The sequence below is a fragment of the Pezoporus flaviventris genome, unplaced genomic scaffold (genome assembly GCF_033815535.1).
Source record: "Pezoporus flaviventris isolate CSIRO_AGI_PZ_B2104156 unplaced genomic scaffold, CSIRO_AGI_Pfla_v1 ptg000057l, whole genome shotgun sequence".
NCBI lineage: Eukaryota > Metazoa > Chordata > Aves > Psittaciformes > Psittacidae > Pezoporus > Pezoporus flaviventris.
In genome coordinates this window covers 6,627,457-6,647,116 of record NW_026892605.1, presented here as the reverse complement: position 1 = coordinate 6,647,116, position 19,660 = coordinate 6,627,457, and the positions used below count along the sequence as shown (strand labels likewise).

The window sequence follows — 19,660 nt, the reverse complement described above, 5'->3', positions numbered from 1 at the left end:
CCAACCCCCCTGCCGTGGGCAGGGACACCTCATGCTAAACCATATCACCCAAGGCCTCATCCAACCTGGTCTTGAACACTGCCAGGGATGGAGCATTCACAACCTCCCTGAACAACCTATTCCAGTGCCTCACCACCCTAACAGGAAAGAATTTCCTCCTTATATCCAACCTAAACTTCCCCTGTTTAAGTTTGAACCGGTTACCCCTTGTCCTATCACTACAGTCTCTAATGAAGAGTCCCTCTCCAGCATCCTTGCACACCCCCTTCTGGTACTGGAGGGCTGCTATGAGGTCTCCACGCAGCCTTCTCTTCTCCAGGCTGAACAGCCCCAACTTCCTCAGCCTATCTTCATACGGGAGGTGCTCCAGTCCCCTGATCATCCTCGTGGCCCCCCTCTGGACTTGTTCCAACAGTTCCATGTCCTTTTTATGTTGAGAATACCAGAACTGCGCACAATACTCCAGGTGAGGTCTCACAAGAGCAGAGTAGAGGGGCAGGATCACCTCCTTCAATCTGCTGGTCATGCTCCTTTTGATGCAACCCAGGATACGGTTGGCTTTCTGGGATGCAAGCGCACACAGCCAGCCCATGTTCATTTTCTCATCAACCAACACCCCCAAGTCCTTCTCTACAGGGCTGCTCTGAATCTCTTCTCTACCCAACCTGTAGCTGTGCCTGGGATTGCTCCGACCCAGGTGTGGGACCTTGCACTTGTCATGGTTAAACTTCATGAGCTTGGCATCAGCCCACCTCAGAAGCGTGTCAAGGTCCCTCTGGATGGCATTCCTTCCCTCCAGCGTTATCAACTGAACCACGCAGCTTGGTGTTATCGGCAAACTTGCTGAGAGCGCACTCAATCCCACTGTCCATGTCAGCAACGAAGATGTTGAACAAGACTGGTCCCAACACTGATCCCTGAGGGACACCACTCGTTGCTGATCTCCAGCCAGACATTGAGACATTGATCACAGCTCTTTGTGTGTGGCCATCCAGCCAGTTCTTTATCCACCGAGTGGTCCATCCATCAAATTGATGTCTCTCCAATTTAGAGACAAGGATGTCGTGTGGGACAGTGTCGAACGCTTTACACACGTCCAGGTAGATGACATCAACTGCTCTACCCCTGTCCATCAGTTCTGTAGCCCCATCATAGAAGGCCACCAAATTGGTCAGGCAAGATTTCCCCTTAGTGAAGGCATGCTGGCTGTCACCAAGCACCTTGTTGTTTTTCATGTGCCTTAGCATGCCTTCCAGGAGAATCTGCTCCAGGATTTTGCCAGGCACAGAGGTGAGACTGACTGGTCTGTAGTTCCCCGGGTCATCCATTTTCCCCTTCTTGAAAATGGGGGTTATATTTCCCTTTTTCCAGTCATCAGGAACTTCACCTGACTGCCATGATTTTTCAAATACGATGGCCAGTTGCTTAGCAACTTCATTTGCCAGCTCCTTCAGGACCCATGGATGGATCTCATCAGGACCCACAGACTTGTGCACATTCAGGTTTTTAAGATGGTCTCGAACCAGATCCTCTCCTACAGTGGGCCCAAGGTCTTCATTCTCACAGTCCCTGCGTCTGCCTTCCAAGACTTGGGTGGTGTGGTCAGAGCCTTTGCCAGTGAAGACTGAGGCAAAGAAGTCATTGAGAACCTCAGCCTTCTCCAAATCCTGTGTAGCCAGTTCTCCCGAGAGCTTCCTGAGGGGGCCTACATTCTCCCTATTCTGTTTTTTATTTGCTATGTACTTGTAGAATCCCCTCCTGTTATCTTTAATACCTCTAGCTAAGTTTAATTCTAACTGGGCCTTAGCTTTCCTAACCTGGTCCCTAGCTTCCTGGACAAAAAATTTGATTTTGTGTTTCAGGACTTAAGAGATCTTCTTTGGAATATTTGTGATAACCGAAGGGAAGCAGCAGAGCAGGAACGTACTGATATCATGAATGATGGCTGGTTACCAGATCATAGGGGGATTGCAGTGAACCATTTCTTATCACTTATGCAGGTATGGATCTACTATGGAGTCTGCAGTGGGTGAGGACAGTGACTTAGGTTTGAAGGACTTAAGTAAGCTGCAGAGCAATTTCATATGGTTGGATCCAAATAAGTGAGGGATGGAGAATTAGATAAGCAAATGTTCATGCCTCCTCTGAATTTATCTAGAAAGCTAAAAGACGAAACGTAGACATTCATACAGTTAACTGTTTAGCAGGCAGAGAAGGTTAAGAAAAACACTACTGTTTTAGTCCAAGCCTTCAAGCTTTTAATTGGTAGTGTATAGTCTTATTTTTGCAGTTTTATCAGTCCAGTGAATCATCTGAATTTTGTAACATGTATGTTACAGCTGTTTATCCTTCTGTGGTTATACTGACATCTACTCTTAATTTACACATTCCGTCATTCAGTGTAGGCCCACTTGCTGTTAAGGTTGTCCTGTGTTTCCCGTATCACAAAATTATTGTAACTGTACCAATGTGGCTTGAAATTTTACCTACAGACTGAAAAAAAAATGCAAGGAATGGTTTTGATTATGTGATGTCATTTTTTACTCTTAAGAAAACCTGTTCCAATATGACCCAGCTTTCACATCGCTAACTTAAAGTTTTCAAGAGACCATCTTCAATTAGTTGATTCACCCCTCACCCACATGAAGTCCTTCCTTTCATTCAGCCTGATGTGGGTTACTTCAGGTCCTAAAGTAAAGTAAGATTTCCCTGTGGCTGCTGTTCTAGGTGCATAATTTCAGTTTAGGGCTGAACTGAACTGGAATAGACCAATCTAGACTAGACAGACTTTTCTGTAAACTCAGGGACCATTGCATGAAAGTTTTGGCAATTTTAAAGAAGACAATGAAAACAGTACTTTAAACACATGCCACATGAAGCTACTTTAGCTGAAAAATCAGGCCTAATCATCTTAGGGTGGGCTTCCTGCCCTTTAATTTTCAGTGTCAGTTTTTAATAAAAAAGGGAACCACTCTCTTATCTCATGAATATTGTGGTAATTTAGGTAACATTTCTGAAGTAGTCAGTTGCTTAGGCGCTATCATAAGAGTCTAAATAACACCCTAAATAAAGACTTAAGGCCACCAACTTAAAAGAAGTCAAAATATCAAGTAACTGCTGACCAAGTATTTAAAAATATATCTTGAATTATGTGCATAAGGGAGCCAAAAGTAATATTGTTGAGCTTAAATCTTTTATTTTTCTACTTTTATATTCTTATATAATTTTGCAATCCTTATTCTCTTGTAGCCGAATTTCATGGGCACATACAATGTGGTCCAGAGTAGATTCACTATGAATCTAATTTGATCTGGCTTCTGTGGATATGCAGACTAACCATTTAAAATTACAAATACATATATTAAACATATAGAAGTTTAATAAAGAAAAATGCGAAAGAAAACATTTTTAATTTCTTTACTTTGTATATACTACATAAAATAAAGGAGCTGTTAATGCTAAAACAACAGAAATAAAACTCTGATAACTAAATCTTTACGTTATGGCTTTGTTTGAGCAACAGCCAAAAATAGGCTGCTTTGGTGTTGAGCTCTCCATCTCTGGGTTTTTCTGTGGGAAGTTACATATATTCTCCAGGTGTCTTTTGTTACTGTGTGAACACATAGATTTTTATAAATGCCGTTTATCAGATTTCTTTCCACCTTTCTGTGTACACACAATTATACTAGAAGATATTTTCTCCTTAATTTATGGATAAGTTTACACCACAAAGGTTTTATCCTTCGTTTTGTGAATGTGGTTTTGTGCATTTTCCCATGAATACTTAGCACTGTTTTGTCAGTTAGAAGCTAACGCCATACTGTATCAATAAATCAAAAGCTGACAGGTGTGAAATGTTTTTTGAATCTTCTTCCAAGATGATTCATTTAAAGATCTTCAATACACTTAGGTCTGTTGATTTTTTTTGGTCCAGCAATAAAAAAATCTATTGCTTTTAAAATTTTCTCAATCGTTCAACCCTTTGTATGTTATGCCATTAAGGATTTTATTTCTTTTGAATAAAAAGATCTATATAATTTATTGATGTTAGCATACTTACTACTATAGAAATATATACATAAAAGTATGTTTTAATTAAATTTAATGCATCAAACATTATTTTTAAAATATTTTTTCCTGTTCTACCAACTAAGAGTTTTATTAATCCTTAAAACTACCAGTGTGATGACATTATAGATGCAAATAGAAGTATTTTGAATGCACTATAAATTTTCAAATAGGGTTGTGTCTGTTTGCTCTCCCTCACACTCTTATGATTTAGAATCACTTCTATTATGTATTTAAAAATGTAACAGAAGTTTTTGCTGTCATGTTTTGAATTGCAGTATTTCTATCTTTTTTTTTTTTTTTTTTGAGGTTGAAGTGGATCGTTTTCAAGATACAAAGAGACTTCTTCATGATTATTATAGAGCAATGGAAGGAAAAATCCCAACTGAGTACAGTCAAGATTTTACTAGGATCCCATTGCTAGATATTACGGATTCAGAGCAAAAGGAAGATCAAAACAACTCAAGAAGGTAGAAATACATTATTAAATTATACAAATATCAACAAATATATTGTACTGATAGTTTTGTGGGTGTATGGGGAAATATGTGTGTGAAATAAGAATTTTTAAATAGGGATTATAGTAAATTCATGAGTCTTGAATCATCGTGTATGTTAAGTATATAGATTTTTTTACTGATTTACCTATGTAATTTTCATTAACACATCTCAGAATTATAAAACATTTTAAAAGCTGCCTTAGAAAGGCATCTGATGTAGAAAATTTTTCTACTTCCTCTGTGCTGCTGATAATTTTCAGCATAATCTTCTCGTAAATAAGTTAAATATTATTACAGAACTTTAAAAAGTTTAAAAAATAGGTAATTAAATGGGTTATGTAATGAAAAATATAAATCAAAGGAGTCTTCAAAGATGCATGCTATATTAGAAGTTAAAGCCATACCATCAAGTGATTTCACAATATAAAAAATGCCGTCAATAATGACTCCTGCTTTTTTTGTTGATAATGACACCCGCTTTTTTAAAATACTTGCAGTTCATTTAGAAACTGAGTAATGAAGCTGTGCTTCTAGCCCATGTGGAATATATCAGCAGATCAGACAATCATTTGGCATAGTTTTATCCATCTATTACTATTCCTTAGCTTCTGTAGTTAAACTAGACAGTTTTCTTGTCATTCACATATTTAACCACTTTTGGTCATAAGGAAGTTCATCCCTTTTCTGTTGGTATGGCAAATTTTGAAAATAGCATTCTCTTAGCATATTCTCCAATGTTATTATAAATTAACACTTTTTTAATAAAGGGGATGTAAGCAATGCCTTATATTTAATTTTTAAGGATTCCTCTAGTTTCTTGGAAAATGCCTGTACCAGAAATACTTATTACCAAATCAAAACCCAAGGGATCTCTGCAGAAGAGTGCTAAGGATGATAATTCTGAAAATGGAGTGGCTACTGTTAGAAAAGACGAAAGTCTTATTACTGATACATGGCAAACAGCAACAACAACAGTATCAAATATGGTAGGAATGTTTTTACATTTTACATGTATTTACTGAAATATTTCTGCATCAGACCCAGAAAGCCTCACATTCAGTAGGCACCCTAAACACACAGCCTTCTCGCTGTATATCTCAATTTCAAGCCTCTTGCTCCACCGCTGATATTTCTATGAAATATGTTTGTGTTTCTACAAGGAAAATGTTGGAATTGTGTATTATCAGCACCGCTATTTATAACTGGCCCAATCATTCCATTACTGAAATATTTTGAATGTTGACTTTATATGTCTGCTTCTTCCATGGTAAATTCTCCCGTTATCCCTCAATAGAAGCAGGAGAAGAGGGACAAGTTTTATTCTGTGATGCAGTGTTTGCTCAAACCTTTCACAACTTCAAAGGCTATGGTTACATTGGTTTTTATATATAGCTGAAAGTAAATTAAGCTGGCTTTTCAAATGGTTGGTTTCTAGGTTAACTTTTTCTTTCCCCTCTCTTTGATCATTTTAATGTAAACAAATATCTGCACCCTTACAGTGTAGCTGTAGTCTTGCTTTGAATACTGTTGAATCTTGCATTTCTCACTTTAGCCTAAAGTACAGCTAATGGGTTTCAAGAATTAAAACCATTATCTCTGTCTTGCATTTTTGCTGTAGAATTTTATATTTGATTCATCAAAAATTAATCAATTTAATTGGGTAATATGTTCAGTTCTTGCCCCCTCACTACAAGACAGAAACTGAAGTGCTGGAGCAGGTCCATAGAAGGGCAATGAAGTTGGTGAAGGGTTTGGAGCACAAGCCTGATGGAAAATGACTGGGGGAACTGATAGTGTTTAGTCTGGAGAAAAGAAGACTTAAGGGGTCCTTATCACCTCAAAGGAGGATGGAGTGAGGAGGTGGCTTGTCTCTTCTTCCAAGTAACAAGGGATAGGACAAGAGATAATGGTCTCAAGCTGCACCATGGGAGGTTTAAATTGGATATTAGGAAAAACTTCTTCATTGACATGATAATTAGGAATTGGAACAGGCTTCCAAGGGAAGTGATGGAATCACTGCCCCTGGAGGTGTTCAGAAACCATGTAGAGGAGTCCCTTAGTAACATAGTTTAGAATAGAATCATAGAATAGAATCATAGAATAGTTAGGGTTGGAAAGGACCTTAAGATCATCTAGTTCCACCCCCCCTACCATGGGCAAGGACACCTCACACTAAACCATATCACCCAAGGCTTCGTCCAACCTGGCCTTGAACACTGCCAGGGACGGAGCATTCACAACCTCCCTGGGCAACCCATTCCAGTGCCTCACCACTCTTACAGTAAAGAACGTCTTCCTTATATCCAATCTAAACTTCCCCTGTTTAAGTTTGAACCCGTTACCCCTTCTCCTATCACTACAGTCCTTAATGAGGAGTCCCTCCCCAGCATTCTTACAGGCCCCTTTCAGATACTGGAGGGCTGCTGTGAGGTCTCCACACTGCCTTCCCTTCTCCAGGATGAACAGCCCCAACTTTCTCAGCCTGTCTTCATACGGGAGGTGCTCCAGTCCCCTGATCATCCTCATGGCCCTCCTCTGGACTTGTTCCAACACTTCCATGTCCTTTTTATGTTGAGGACACCAGAACTGCACACAATACTCCAGGTGAGGTCTCACAAGAGCAGAGTAGAGGGGCAGGATCACCTCCTTCAACCTGCTGGTCACGCTCCTTTTGATGCAGCCCAGGATACAGTTGGCTTTCTGGGCTGCAGGCGCACACTGCCGGCTCATGTTCATTTTCTCATTGACCAACACCCCCCAGTCCTTCTCCGCAGGGCTGCTCTGAATCTCTTTTCTTCTTTAGTGGTGGACTTTGCAGTCCTGGGGTAGAGGTTGGAGTTGATGATCTTAAAGGTCTTTTTCAACCTAGCTGATTCTATGATTCTGTGATTCTATGATATGTCCTTTATTTTATTTAAGTATTTTCAGAAAGTATCGGCTATGTAAATCAGTACTTGCACAGCGTTAATACTATGTACTTTACTATGTGTGACTATGGTGTCAAGGTAACAGCTGAAATACAGTTTAGAGAAACTGAAGAAGAAGAAGAAGGTCAGCAGCTAAATCTGAAATCTTCAAAGCCATCAAGCAAAGCTACCAAAGATTCCGAAAAGCAATCTCCAAAAAAAGCTCCTAAGAAGAAAGGTATTTGAAATGCAGAACTTGTTTTAGCAGTGCTTGAAATTGCTGAAATGTAAACATATGACTAATACAGAAAAAAAGACAGCCAAGGCATTTCTTTTGGATTTAATTTCTCTTTTGAAATGTCCAATGAATGTGACATATCAATTTGAAAAGCTGATAGTGATAAAGCAGTGTGGAGGCTTTTGAAAGACAATTGCATTTATTTAATCATATTAATGATTATTATGCGTTTACTACGTGCAAATTATGATTATTATGTGCAAATAAATATCCTAAATAGAACCTAGAAAGTAAAGATTAATGTTTTTCTATGTGCTGTTTTGGAATTGAATAGTTAGAAACAGTTCATCAAATTAAATAAAATTCCATTAAATTCCATCTACTTTACAGCCATAAGTCAGATATTAAAAGTACAGGAATAGAATGGATAAATTATCCAATACCTTAAGGTATTCTGAAATTAATTCGTCAGCCATATAGTAGCATGGATCTGTCAATGTCCATTATTATTATATGTAACTGTAACATACTGTAAATAATGTAAAATCTAATGGCATATATAGTCCTAAACCCCAGGCTCCCATAGGGGTAAATCTTGCTCATAGGCCTGGCAAGAATCTGTCCAAAATACAAAATTAATCTGCAAAAGATAAACAGACCTTAAAAAGCTATCTCTTTAACCTAACAATCCAGGCCATCTGATGGAAGGATTTCTGGCATGCAATGCTGTTTATATATTTTTTCATAAATCATTCCTTAAGCATGTACTGCTTTAAGTAACTTCCTCTTTCCGCTGTAGCTCCAGCAGGAAGCAAGGCTAGTACCCTATGCCTAAGCATTAGGCTTTTTGTAAAGACTTTGTACACAGCAAAAGAGGGGCTTAAGCCCTGTGGATGTGAGGGAAGCCTGAAATTCAGGGACTTAATTTCCAAGTCAGAAAGCTGCAACTGAGAGTTATTATGCATAAAGCAGTTTTTTGTTCCTTTTTTTTTCTTTGAAAGGCATTTGATTCAGTGCTCTCTGGTTGATTCTCCTCATAATAGGATGAACAAGTATAGCCACATAGATGCCTAATTTGTGGCCCACAGGAATCCCAATGTGTGCTTAGCATCTCAATCCAGACAAGGGAGTATCAGATTTTCAAATTTCTAGAAAAACTTTGTAATAAAAAACCAGCAGCTATCACCTAGTGCATGCTAAGTGGTTAGGTTGGGGTTTGTGGTTTGCTTCTTGGAACTAAATTTTTTGTTCAGACATAGATGCCTTACAGTTCTTTCACAAACCTATAAAGTGAAAGAACTGCAACTAGAACTCAGCTATGCATTCCTCATGGTAGAAGATGAGGTATCAAATGATGTATCTGTAATTAAAGTATTGATTTTGATTTCATGACAAACACAGTATTCTAATGGTCCTTCTGTAACAGAAGAGTTGCCTAGGATACAGCTATAGGCTAGTAACTGCATGATACGAATTATCAGGTGTGATTTTATCACTTTGAGATTTGACCATTTGCTTTATGTTGACCCTCTGTGTCATGTAAATTTTGGTTTTTTTTCTTTTTTCCTGTAACATTTCCATCTGTTCTTCTTTTCGGACAAAGCAGTTGCAAATATTTGAATATTTTTGAGTAACAGTCAAAGTGTTGTTACTGAACAATTTCATGCAGTCTTTGAAAAGTTGATAAAATACCTTTACAATGTCTGTTCATAGGTGTGTAAGTTAAAACAAGATGCAAAAGCAGCTAACAGAATGGTTTAGAAAAAGCATGAAATAACTTTTTTTTTTTTCCCCTGACATGATTTTTTTTAAAATAACATTATTATTTTCACTGCTTTGATGGCAGCCAATGACATTTACTACCATAGTATTTTCACCACAGTTTGCTAAACATGAATTTGCTCCAGAAGAAACAGCTGTCAATCAGAAGAGGTTTATTTATGTGCTGGTTGTGATAAATCAGTAGATTTTAGGATCAAAGAGGACATTCTGACCATCTAGGATCACAACAGAGACACACGTGCTCATTCATGATTTTCTATTTAAAAATACATTTTAGGATGTAATTTAACCAATTTTAATACAGTTGTATGTGCTGAAGTAATTTTATGTAGTATTAATCTCAGCATGTCTTGCAATATCAATTACAATTGAAGAAATCTAAATATGTTATTTTGACACAAGAGACCTGAGTAATCACTTTTGTATTCTCATACATGGTCGCATCAAGTAAGTTGGAAAGTGCCATTTTTCATTTAAAACAATATGCTGTCTTGTAAGTGTTTGTGTTTGGATACACAAGCTTATTACAAAAAGTCCAAAGACTGTGGAGGTCTGTTTTCCTGCAGGGCTATCTTCTACTGCATCTGTGGGTGAAGACAGTACAGTTCCTATAAACCCAGAAGAGTTAAAGAAACAAGAACTGGCACTTAAAATAAAGCAAGAATATTTCAGTGCCTTGAAACATGAGGGTATGTTACTGTTTGGTTACTTAGATCGGGGAGTGATTGTTATTCCTAATTTAGGTAGTGTCATAGTCAAAACTAGCTAGAAACCCTAGTCAAAATGGATAGACAAGTGAAAAAAAAAGGGGGAGAGAAAGGAGTGCCTGAAGAAATCATGATTTTTTCTTTTGTTAGGATGGTAGTCATCAATGATTATGTGTTAAATATATTTAAAATAGAAATGTGTTTTTCGTTCTTCTTTTTGTTGTCTTTCACTTGATTTAATTTAATTTAATTTAATTTTCCATGATTAAGCAAGTATTTCTCATGAGAGAGTAAATTTCACATTAGTGGTTAGCCGTTCTTCAGTATTCAACTGAGTTGAATTTGATATTTGAAATGTTTTGATCTGGGAAAGAATTTGATGGTAATTATATATTTATTAATGCTCTTCTCCCTGATTCCCTCTTCCTCAAGCCGCATGGGATTCAAGCAACAAGACTCAGCTTCTGTTTATTCTTCCAAACTCCTTTCCCAACAGTCACTTCAAAAAACTATGTACTATTCAGTCCTTCTATCTCTTTGTCCATCTTACTGAATAACTTCCAATCCGGCTGGTCAATTTCAGCAAAATGTAGATATCTGAAACAGATAAGTCCCAGACTGTAAATGGGTTGATTTATATTTTTTTTTAATAGGTGTTTAGACTAGAGCAAAGAGCCCTCTTTCTCACTAAGGAGAAGATAAAACCTGTTAGAGATTCTGTTTGTCAAGAGTTGGCAAGCCCCTCATCATGTCTTTACCCTCATGGCAGGCTAACTTTTGCATAGTACTTACTATGAAAATTAGAGGGCAAACTTCAGTTAATAAACAAAACACATATTCATAAGGCTTCTTTAGGTCCGCACCAAATGCTTGTACACCTACCACTTTCAACACGGTTTAATCCAAAAGCATTTTAGGAATAAATAATCTTAAGATTTTAGGATAGTGAGGAGAGGAATGGTAGTAAGTTTGAGGATCTTAATAGTATGAAGATAAATCCTAGTGAGTCATTGACACATTTTATTTTCTTGAATTTGCTTCATTTTCATCTTGTATTTAACAAAAAAGCCCACATAAGAACTGAAGGAAGACTAAAATGTTGTGATAAATCAACTGCACAGACACATAGCTGGTACATTTGAGGATCATAGTTTCATTTACAGCTATGGTAACTGATTCTTGAGCTTTTGGTTATCCGGATGCACAGAGACTAGCAAGTCACTAGTAGTGGACAGTTGCTAAGTTTTTAATGTTGATTTTATATTCCTTTTACTCACTGTTAAAAGAGCAGCTTCATGAGTGTGCAATACCTGCTTCTGAAGATGCAGGAAGCCAAAAGTTGCTGTACACTTACCTTTGTATCATACTGATAACAGCTACTAAAAGAAAATACAGAGAAGTCACAAATAAGGCAGCCTGTATTAAAGAAAAGTGACTAGACAGGCACAGAGCATCTTCGGGTTGCTTAGAAGCTTTAGTTTTTGCCATCAAATAAAATAACCCTATTTCAGACCCAGATCCATTCTATATTTAAAATTTTGAACTACTACTATTTCTTGCTCAAAACTGAAAGTGTATACAATTGCATTCTACTGTGAACTAAAAAATAGCATGAAAAGGCCATGCCTTATATTTTTCAGGGTCCATCTTTCCACACTGGTTGCCGAAAGAGTTTCAGCACCAAACCGAAGTATTTTGAAAACTTGGCAGCATATAGAATAAAGATCATAATATAAATAATTTTACAGTCTAGAACTTTGAACTTACTGTACCTCTTACTATATAACATTAATTCTTTAAAAGATTCTGAAGTGTAGAAAGTTTAATACAAAGAAGCCTCATCTTGAATCTGAATTTTCTTTCAGCATTGAAAATGATCTCTAGCTACTCATATTCATTTCTTACTCTTCTTTTGTAAGGCTTTGAATGTCTTCCAGTGCCTGTTCCGTGTACACTCAATACATTACCTTAGCTGCCTTTCCATCCACTTGGCATCCTTTTCACTTTGGACATTGCTGACTTGTTCACATTTCTTGTCTTTTTATATCCTTCTTTTTAAACATTAGCCTTTTAGAGACAGCTTTTTTTTTTTTTTTCCCCCTCCGTTCTTCGTATTCTGAAAACTAAAAATAATGGAATTCTTAATGGTTTTAAAAGTTACATGTAAATATGCATAACTTTGGTAGAGGTGAAGTATTTTCTCAGTGCTCACTAACCAAACTCGTTTCTAACCTGAGTTTTAGGTATAGGATAGTTATATGTGGGAAGCTTGGAACAAAACCAGTAAGGTTAATTTTAAAGGTCTGGAAGTTAGAAACAAGAAAGCAAACTTTCATTGTGACTACCATACAGAATGATTTAGATGTGTTTTCTTTAAAATTTATCTGTAACAGTTTACTCACACATGCATCATTAATCTTATAGGTCTGTTGCTGTTTAGGGTTAATTTAGTTCAATGTCACTGCCTACTTAAACATCCTCTGCACCTCTGTATTAGTTTCAATAAGGTATTTGCTATTTTGTGAATTCTGATACCCATAGAAGACACACTTTGGTAAAATACATGGTGCATTATGGATGATCTGAAAAATAATTCAAGAATATGATTAATTGAATAAATAACTTACTGCTCAAAGACAAGTCAACATGTTAAACTGTAGGTGCTTAATACTGAGAATTTTTGTCAAATTTTATAAATAGTAATTGTTATGACATTCCTGTTTGAACAGAGGCAGCCATAAAATTTCGACTAGAACTTATAAAAGAAAAAGCTTTAGCATTTGTTGAAGAGCTAACGATGAAAGCTGAAGAGGCTTATAAAGATATGGAAGAGTGGCTTGGATCCAGGTTCTTGGCAGAAATGTCCTGGTAACGTATAGCTGATTTTAAACAGGAACCTTTTTTTTCAAACTAGGCTATGCAAGTAAAGATAGTTGTTTATATAAACCTGGAAAAAATGTATAAAATAATAATTTAATTTAACGAACTGGTAATTAATTTCATCTTAACTACCTGAAGGTAATAGTTCATTTCTTGAATGATAAGAAGGTTCTGCTGGCAGCAGTAGAGATAAGTATCAGTTCTGCTGGTTTTGTAGTCTACAGATGTAACAGATTTATGAGCATCAGCAAACAACCAGTTATTTCATTTAGTAGAAGCCACTGTGTCATTCTAGTGACATTTCTTCACCACTTCAGATTGGGGTGTTATTTTTTTTCCTGGGCTTTACATATGCTTGAAAATTCCACTTACTGTTATTATCACCAGGTATAATATTTCTCAAAATTATTTCAAGGTCCATAAGAAAAAAAAAAGTAAATAAAATGTGCTTGTGACTACCATATTTAGGGCATCTGGCATAGAACAACCTATCCATATAATTAAAAGATTTTATTCTCCAAAAGAAAGAGGTCATTTTTCCTTTTGGAAAATCTTTCTTGCCTGTAATAACTTTTGAAGCATACCTGGGACAGTGCTAGTTGATTCATGTCAGGGCAAGCCAAAGACAAGAGACATGAAATGTAGGATGTGAAGGCTCTAACAGTCAGTAGCTCAAAGAGGGTGCGCCTCTGCCTTCCAGGCAGTTTTATTTGCTCTCTTGACAACAACCACTATGAAAGACACAATATTTACAGAACAGCATGTCCTTTGACCTGACACCCCAGGCCAAACCTACATCTAGTTAAACATTATAGAAAGCTGACATCTTTCCTTATATGAATTGTACTCGTTACACTTGAAACAGGAGTTCATATGCTTCTCCACAAAGCTACTTTAGAAAGTGCTTTGTGCATCTAGGATTTAGAGGCAGAGCAGAAAATAAGGCATTGAAATAAGACAAAGGATGATTACACATGCAACGTATGTGCTCAGGCCCTCTAAAATCTATGGACTAAAGAAAGTCTCATCCTTTCATATTTTTCAATCAGCTTTCTTCTATGGCTTATTTATCCCTTTATATCAATTTCTTACCATAGTTAAAAGATTTCTTGCTGCCAGGAGAGAACTAAACTTCATAATGATTTTGCTGAGTACAGAATTCACACAGAGAATTTGTAATTCTTACTTCAGGAAGGCTTTTGATGTGTAAACTCATTAAAATTCGAACCTATGTTATTAACATTGTCTATTAAAAGTATTCACTCTTTTCTACATTTACACTTTCACAGTGTTGAAAAGCTGGTTGAGGTTGCGCGACATCATATTGAGAGTTCTAGCAAAATTCAGTATGAAATTATTTTAGAAGAAACAGATTTCTTCATCAACAATGATGTAAAAGTGTTTCCTGACCCTGCTCCTTCACCACACGTTCCTCATATGGAGACCTCTGGAAGTAGTACTCTGACTATGTCACAACTTACTGCGCTTCATAAGCAGTTTCTCCAAGTAGCACCTAAAGGTAAGAAAAAATTTTCCTTTTCATTTCTGAACGACTGTTAGTTTTCTACTTAAAATTTAAAATAATTACTGGGAGCTACTAAACATTACTTACCAATATTGTTAAAGATACTGCTAGGTATAAAAATATAGTGCAGAATATTGAAAATGTGAAATACTAGACTACTTGAAAGCTTTTAATGTCTTTGCTATGGGCTTTATATCCTCAAGACCAACTAACTTATTTTCCTCAAACTGGTTCCTCTGTAATGCGTTTTTAGGAGTGGTATGTATCATTCTTACTTTGGTTAGACATGCCAGTCTTCAACTTAAGAATTCATAGGTCAGTGAACACTGAAACTATATTATTTTAAAAGACATTTTTAAAGAAATTAGTATTTTCATGGAACTATTAAATAGGGTCTAGTATAACTATTAACAATTGTATTCTTCAAGTCAATGTGTACCAGTTGTTTTGGGTGATTTGCAAGTGTCAACTCAGATACATATTTTTTTTCTCTTTGTATGTGTATCTGTTTGTGTGCCTACCCTCTAATTCTGGGAACCTTGGTCTTAGGATGCTTGAAAATACTTTCTTGCAAAACTTACATCTACTGTATAAATGCTACAAAATAATTTAGATAAGGCAGTTTTAAACTGAGATGGAAAGTTGTTAAACATATTTGCAGAGGGTTTAATTTCTACCAGGGTTTCATATTGTAATTATAATTTTAGTATGATTGCCACCAAGATTATGAACTACAATGTGTAAATATGTACTTTTGGATCCAATTCATCCAGTTTAATGAGGCCACAAAGGCACAAAGAAGTTGAATTTAATTCTTTATTCAGAAATTATTTTCATGTATAATTATGCAGCAATTCCAATTACATTTTGAGCATGATTTTCCTTTAGAGATGTATGTCATCTTATCTATAGATAGTATTGCATATATAATGCCATGTGAAACTAAAAATCTATACATTTGTAATCATTAGAGGTGAAACACAGATACCAGTTTGACTGTCATTCTGCTTAAAAGGTTTTCTTTTGCTTTTAAGTCATTTATTCATCAAGATCCTTAAAACTAAAAAAAAATTGTCTAATACAAACACTAGTGTTCTTGACCTCTAAAGGGATCTAGATGGGCTGCCAAACATCTTAGTCTTCTAATTCTTAATTCACTGAGCGTATGCTCACTCCTCTGAGTATTCATATCAGAAATCCACACAAATGAGCATGTGAGGCATAGAGTATAGGGCAAATCTGAACAGAATGAATCTACCAATCTTCTATGCTATGTAAATAGCAAAATGCCTAAGGTTGCTCTGAAAATGGAATATTAAGCTTGTTTTCTATGACATTATGGAGATTCCATGAAGAAGAATTTTATCTAGCAATCCAAGAAATAAAAGAGTAACAAAGGAGAAAATATGTTGGAAGAAATAAACATGTGAACAGTTTTCTCACAGGATATTTGGTAAATGTCAAAAGGATGTGTTTTCATGATGTGTTTAAAAAATTGCCAAAATTAAAGTAAAAAGTGGTAGTGTTAAAATACTTACAAATTGTTTGGTATTTACCAAAGATATCTTACAGAAATTGTAAACAGTTTTGTGTTTCCTAGGAATTTAAAGTATTAAAGAACTGCTGGTTCATCAGACAACTTTATTCTATCCTGCACACTTGGTTCTTCGTGGAAGCACATCACATTATTCACCATTCTAAGCACCGATGGACAAAAAATACAGCCTGTGCTGGACCTTTCTACGTACTGACACAGTCTTTCATTTCATAAGGAAATATTTTAATTATTCTTTTTTATTCCAAGTGCCATTTCCTAAACTCAGTATTTGGGAGTATTTTCATTCACAAATGCAGTATTTCTTAATTTCACTAACTCCTTTGATAAATTTGTTAACAGTGCTTTAAAATATTGCCTCAGGAATGTGCTGCTTTTTTATAGGAAGAGCTGTGGCAGGTCAAAAAAGAAGCTACTAATACTTTTTTTCCTCCTTTTCTCTTCTACAGTGTCTTTGGATATGTCCTGTTCTTATCAACAAGATCAAACTAACCATCCGTTAGATTTCATCTTCTTTGATTCGCTTTTATCCTTCCTATCACGACATATACTGTCAATACAATTAGCACTTATTTGGAATGGCCTATTTTTGCTCTAATGTTGCTCCAGAGAATGCAGTTTTGGTGATATTTTGCATTAGGAAACAGATCAAGATTCTATCCAAGACCTTTCTTCTCCATCTTGTGATTGAATTGCACAAGAGAATTTTAAATTTTATTCATTTTTTTTACAGTCATCATCTTCATGAACCATTCCAGTTTGAATTATAGAACTGATTATTCAATAGAAATAAATTCCAGTTAGGTTTAAAAAACTTCAACATCAAATATACAAAAAATGTTTCAAGTAAAACATAGAGGACAGCCTATGATCAAATTATGTTGCTATTTTCATACTGTAGACTTGTTAACTAAGTTTTTCTGGGTTGCTGGATTTGGAATATGCTAGATAGGCTATTAAATAGTTCATCTATTTCAGCTGAAATATTACCTTTTAGTAAAATATTTTGTTGAGTGGAATAGTCAGAATTATATGCTGACCTTGAATAATGTCTATAGATTATGCTTTCTCTTCACAGGCATTTTTGCAGAAAGAATTCAAGACCTTATGGTAGTAATTCTAATGCTCTGACTTTGATGTGAATAGAGTGAAGCCCATCTGTGAGTGTAGAAATAAGTTCATCATCTCTAACTTCACTTTTCTAAGACTATATTTCTTTTTATGTGCTTTTTTCAAAACTTGAAAATAACAAAGGTTAAGTTTGTAGACAGAAGTGTCTTTTGCTAGACAAACAATATAGATAGAAAATGCCTCAGTTTGGGGGATATAAAGCCTTTAATCAGAGACCTAGAATAGATACAATACTTCTTCCCACAGATAATGGAAAATTTGGTAATTCTACTGATTTAGTTTTACTTACACCTCCTATTATATCTCTTACTAAATCATGTATATTATCTAATTTCAGAAATCTCTATTTGCCTATAGTGTTTAAAATCTATGTATCCAATTGCTTTTATGAAACATATTTCACATGTTTCTATATGTTTTTGTGCATTTGAATGTATATATATCCGAGTATTAAGATTTCAGTGGAGGAACGCTCCCCTCATTGCATCTGTGCAGAAGCAACCATACCTTATTCTGTGTAATTCAAAATTTAAAATCCCAGTTCTTGTTAATTAGTAAATATTGGTGATAGAATCGATAATAATTGGTGAATAAATAAAGTGAAAGTCATCTGTAGACGATGATGAGTGTCTCAGTATCTTGGAGGGAATGAATCATATTTTCGAGACTCCTGTCTTTTTTATCTGCGGACAGAAGTATCTCATACTAATAGTTCTTAAACTGCTAAAATTAGATTAATATAATTCAGCCTCATGGTTTCTTTCACTCATTCATCCCTTACAGTTTTGCTATAAGGTGCATAACTTGCCTAGATCATCATCCAAACTTCAAGTCCGGAATTGCTATGGGTTTATTTTTCTCAGTGAAAATTGAGGGGAGTAGGAATGTTTAAATGTCTTTGTAAATTTTTATGAAAAGGAGATAAAAATGGAAAATTAACTATCTCTAGTACAGGTTTACAATTACTTCATATTTTGTCATAGAATCATAGAATCGTTAGGGTTGGAAAGGACCTTAAGATCATCAAGTTCCAACCCCCCACCATGAGCAGGGATGCCTCACACTAAACCATGCCACCCAAGGCTCTGTCCAGCCTGGCCTTGAACACTGCCAGGTGAGGAGCATTCGCAACCTCCCTGGGCAGCCCATTCCAGTGCCTCACCACCATCACAGTAAAGAACTTCTTCCTTATATCCAACCTAAACTTCCCCTGTTTAAATTACCCCTTGTCCTGTCACTACAGTCCCTAATGAAGAGTCCCTCCCCAGCATCCCTGTAGGCCCCCTTCAGATACTGGAAGGCTGCTATGAGGTCTCCACACAGCCTTCTCTTCTCCAGGATGAACAGCCTTTCTCAGCCTGTCTTCATACAGGAGGTGCTCCAGTCCCCTGATCATCCTCATGGCCTCCTCTGGACTTGTTCCAGCAGTTCCATGTCTCACAAGAACTCTACAAGAGTAGAGGGGCAGGGTCACCTCCTTTGACCTGCTGGTCACGCTCCTTTTAGAATCATTGAATCATAGACTAGTTAGGGTTGGAAAGGATGTTAAGATCAGCAAGTTCCAACCCCCCTGCCATGAGCAGGGACACCTCACACTAAACCATGTCACCCAAGGCTCTGTCCATCCTTGCCTTGAGCACTGCCATGGATGGAACATTCACAACTTCCCTGGGCAGCCCATTCCAATGCCTCACCACCTTTTGATGCAGCCCAGGATATGGTTGGCTTTCTGGGCTGCGAGCACACACTGAAGCCGGCTCATGTTAAGTTTCTCATCAACCAACACCCCCAAGTCCGTCTCCACAGGGCTGCTCTGAATCTCTGCCCATCTGTCATCTGTGTAAATTTATAATCTGAATCTTTATTCCAGATCCTTGGTTTAGGGAAATTTTTTCATACCGTGCCTGCTGACTGGTTTATCATTAAGAAATACTGTCTTTTATATATCTGTGCCTTTATAACTGAAGCATGTTGATTGCTTTTTTATCCTTGTGTCCCTTTAGATGCCACAGTCCTGGTTCACAGGTTATATATTTAGTGTATGCTTATGCTGGTGTCATTCTTAAATACTCTCTTTTGAATGCTAATTTTACTGTTTTCAGTTTCAGTAGTGTTCACAATCTTAATTTCCTCATTAAGGTGTTTTGTTTTTTTTTTATATTTATTTATTATGTTTCTGCACTGCTTATGTAAATATAAGTGCTTGTCTATGTCGCCTTGTGTATCACAGAATGATACTTAAAAAAAAAAAAAGAGAAAGAAAATCAATTCTACTTTATGTAGCTTTTTCTACATTAGTTTTCCTTTTGATTTCACTGATGACAAAATTTTATGTGAAAATGGGGTCTCTTCACAAGTAGTGCAGGCT

General features: G+C 36.4%; 1 protein-coding gene across 12 annotated transcripts in view; it reads left to right on the top strand.

Annotated features, from left to right (window-relative positions):
• The window catches only part of SPEF2 (sperm flagellar 2), an 87,176-nt gene that overhangs the window by 40,747 nt on the left and 26,769 nt on the right, over positions 1-19,660 (top strand). For 8 of the 12 annotated variants that reach the window (XR_009746251.1, XM_061469499.1, XM_061469498.1 and 5 more), the window contains exons 22-28: positions 1,863-2,000; positions 4,378-4,538; positions 5,371-5,554; positions 7,574-7,712; positions 10,061-10,183; positions 12,931-13,069; positions 14,371-14,600. Coding sequence is in view for 10 of the 12 variants with exons in the window: in XM_061469499.1 (XP_061325483.1) it covers positions 1,863-2,000; positions 4,378-4,538; positions 5,371-5,554; positions 7,574-7,712; positions 10,061-10,183; positions 12,931-13,069; positions 14,371-14,600 (1,114 nt within the window). In the remaining 2 variants the exon portion in view is untranslated. Of the gene's footprint in view, positions 1-1,862; positions 2,001-4,377; positions 4,539-5,370; positions 5,555-7,573; positions 7,713-8,965; positions 9,124-10,060; positions 10,184-12,930; positions 13,070-14,370; positions 14,601-16,191; positions 17,725-19,660 lie in introns of those variants that run through there. The other 4 variants (XM_061469502.1, XM_061469503.1, XR_009746252.1 and 1 more) reach the window with 4 other exon arrangements.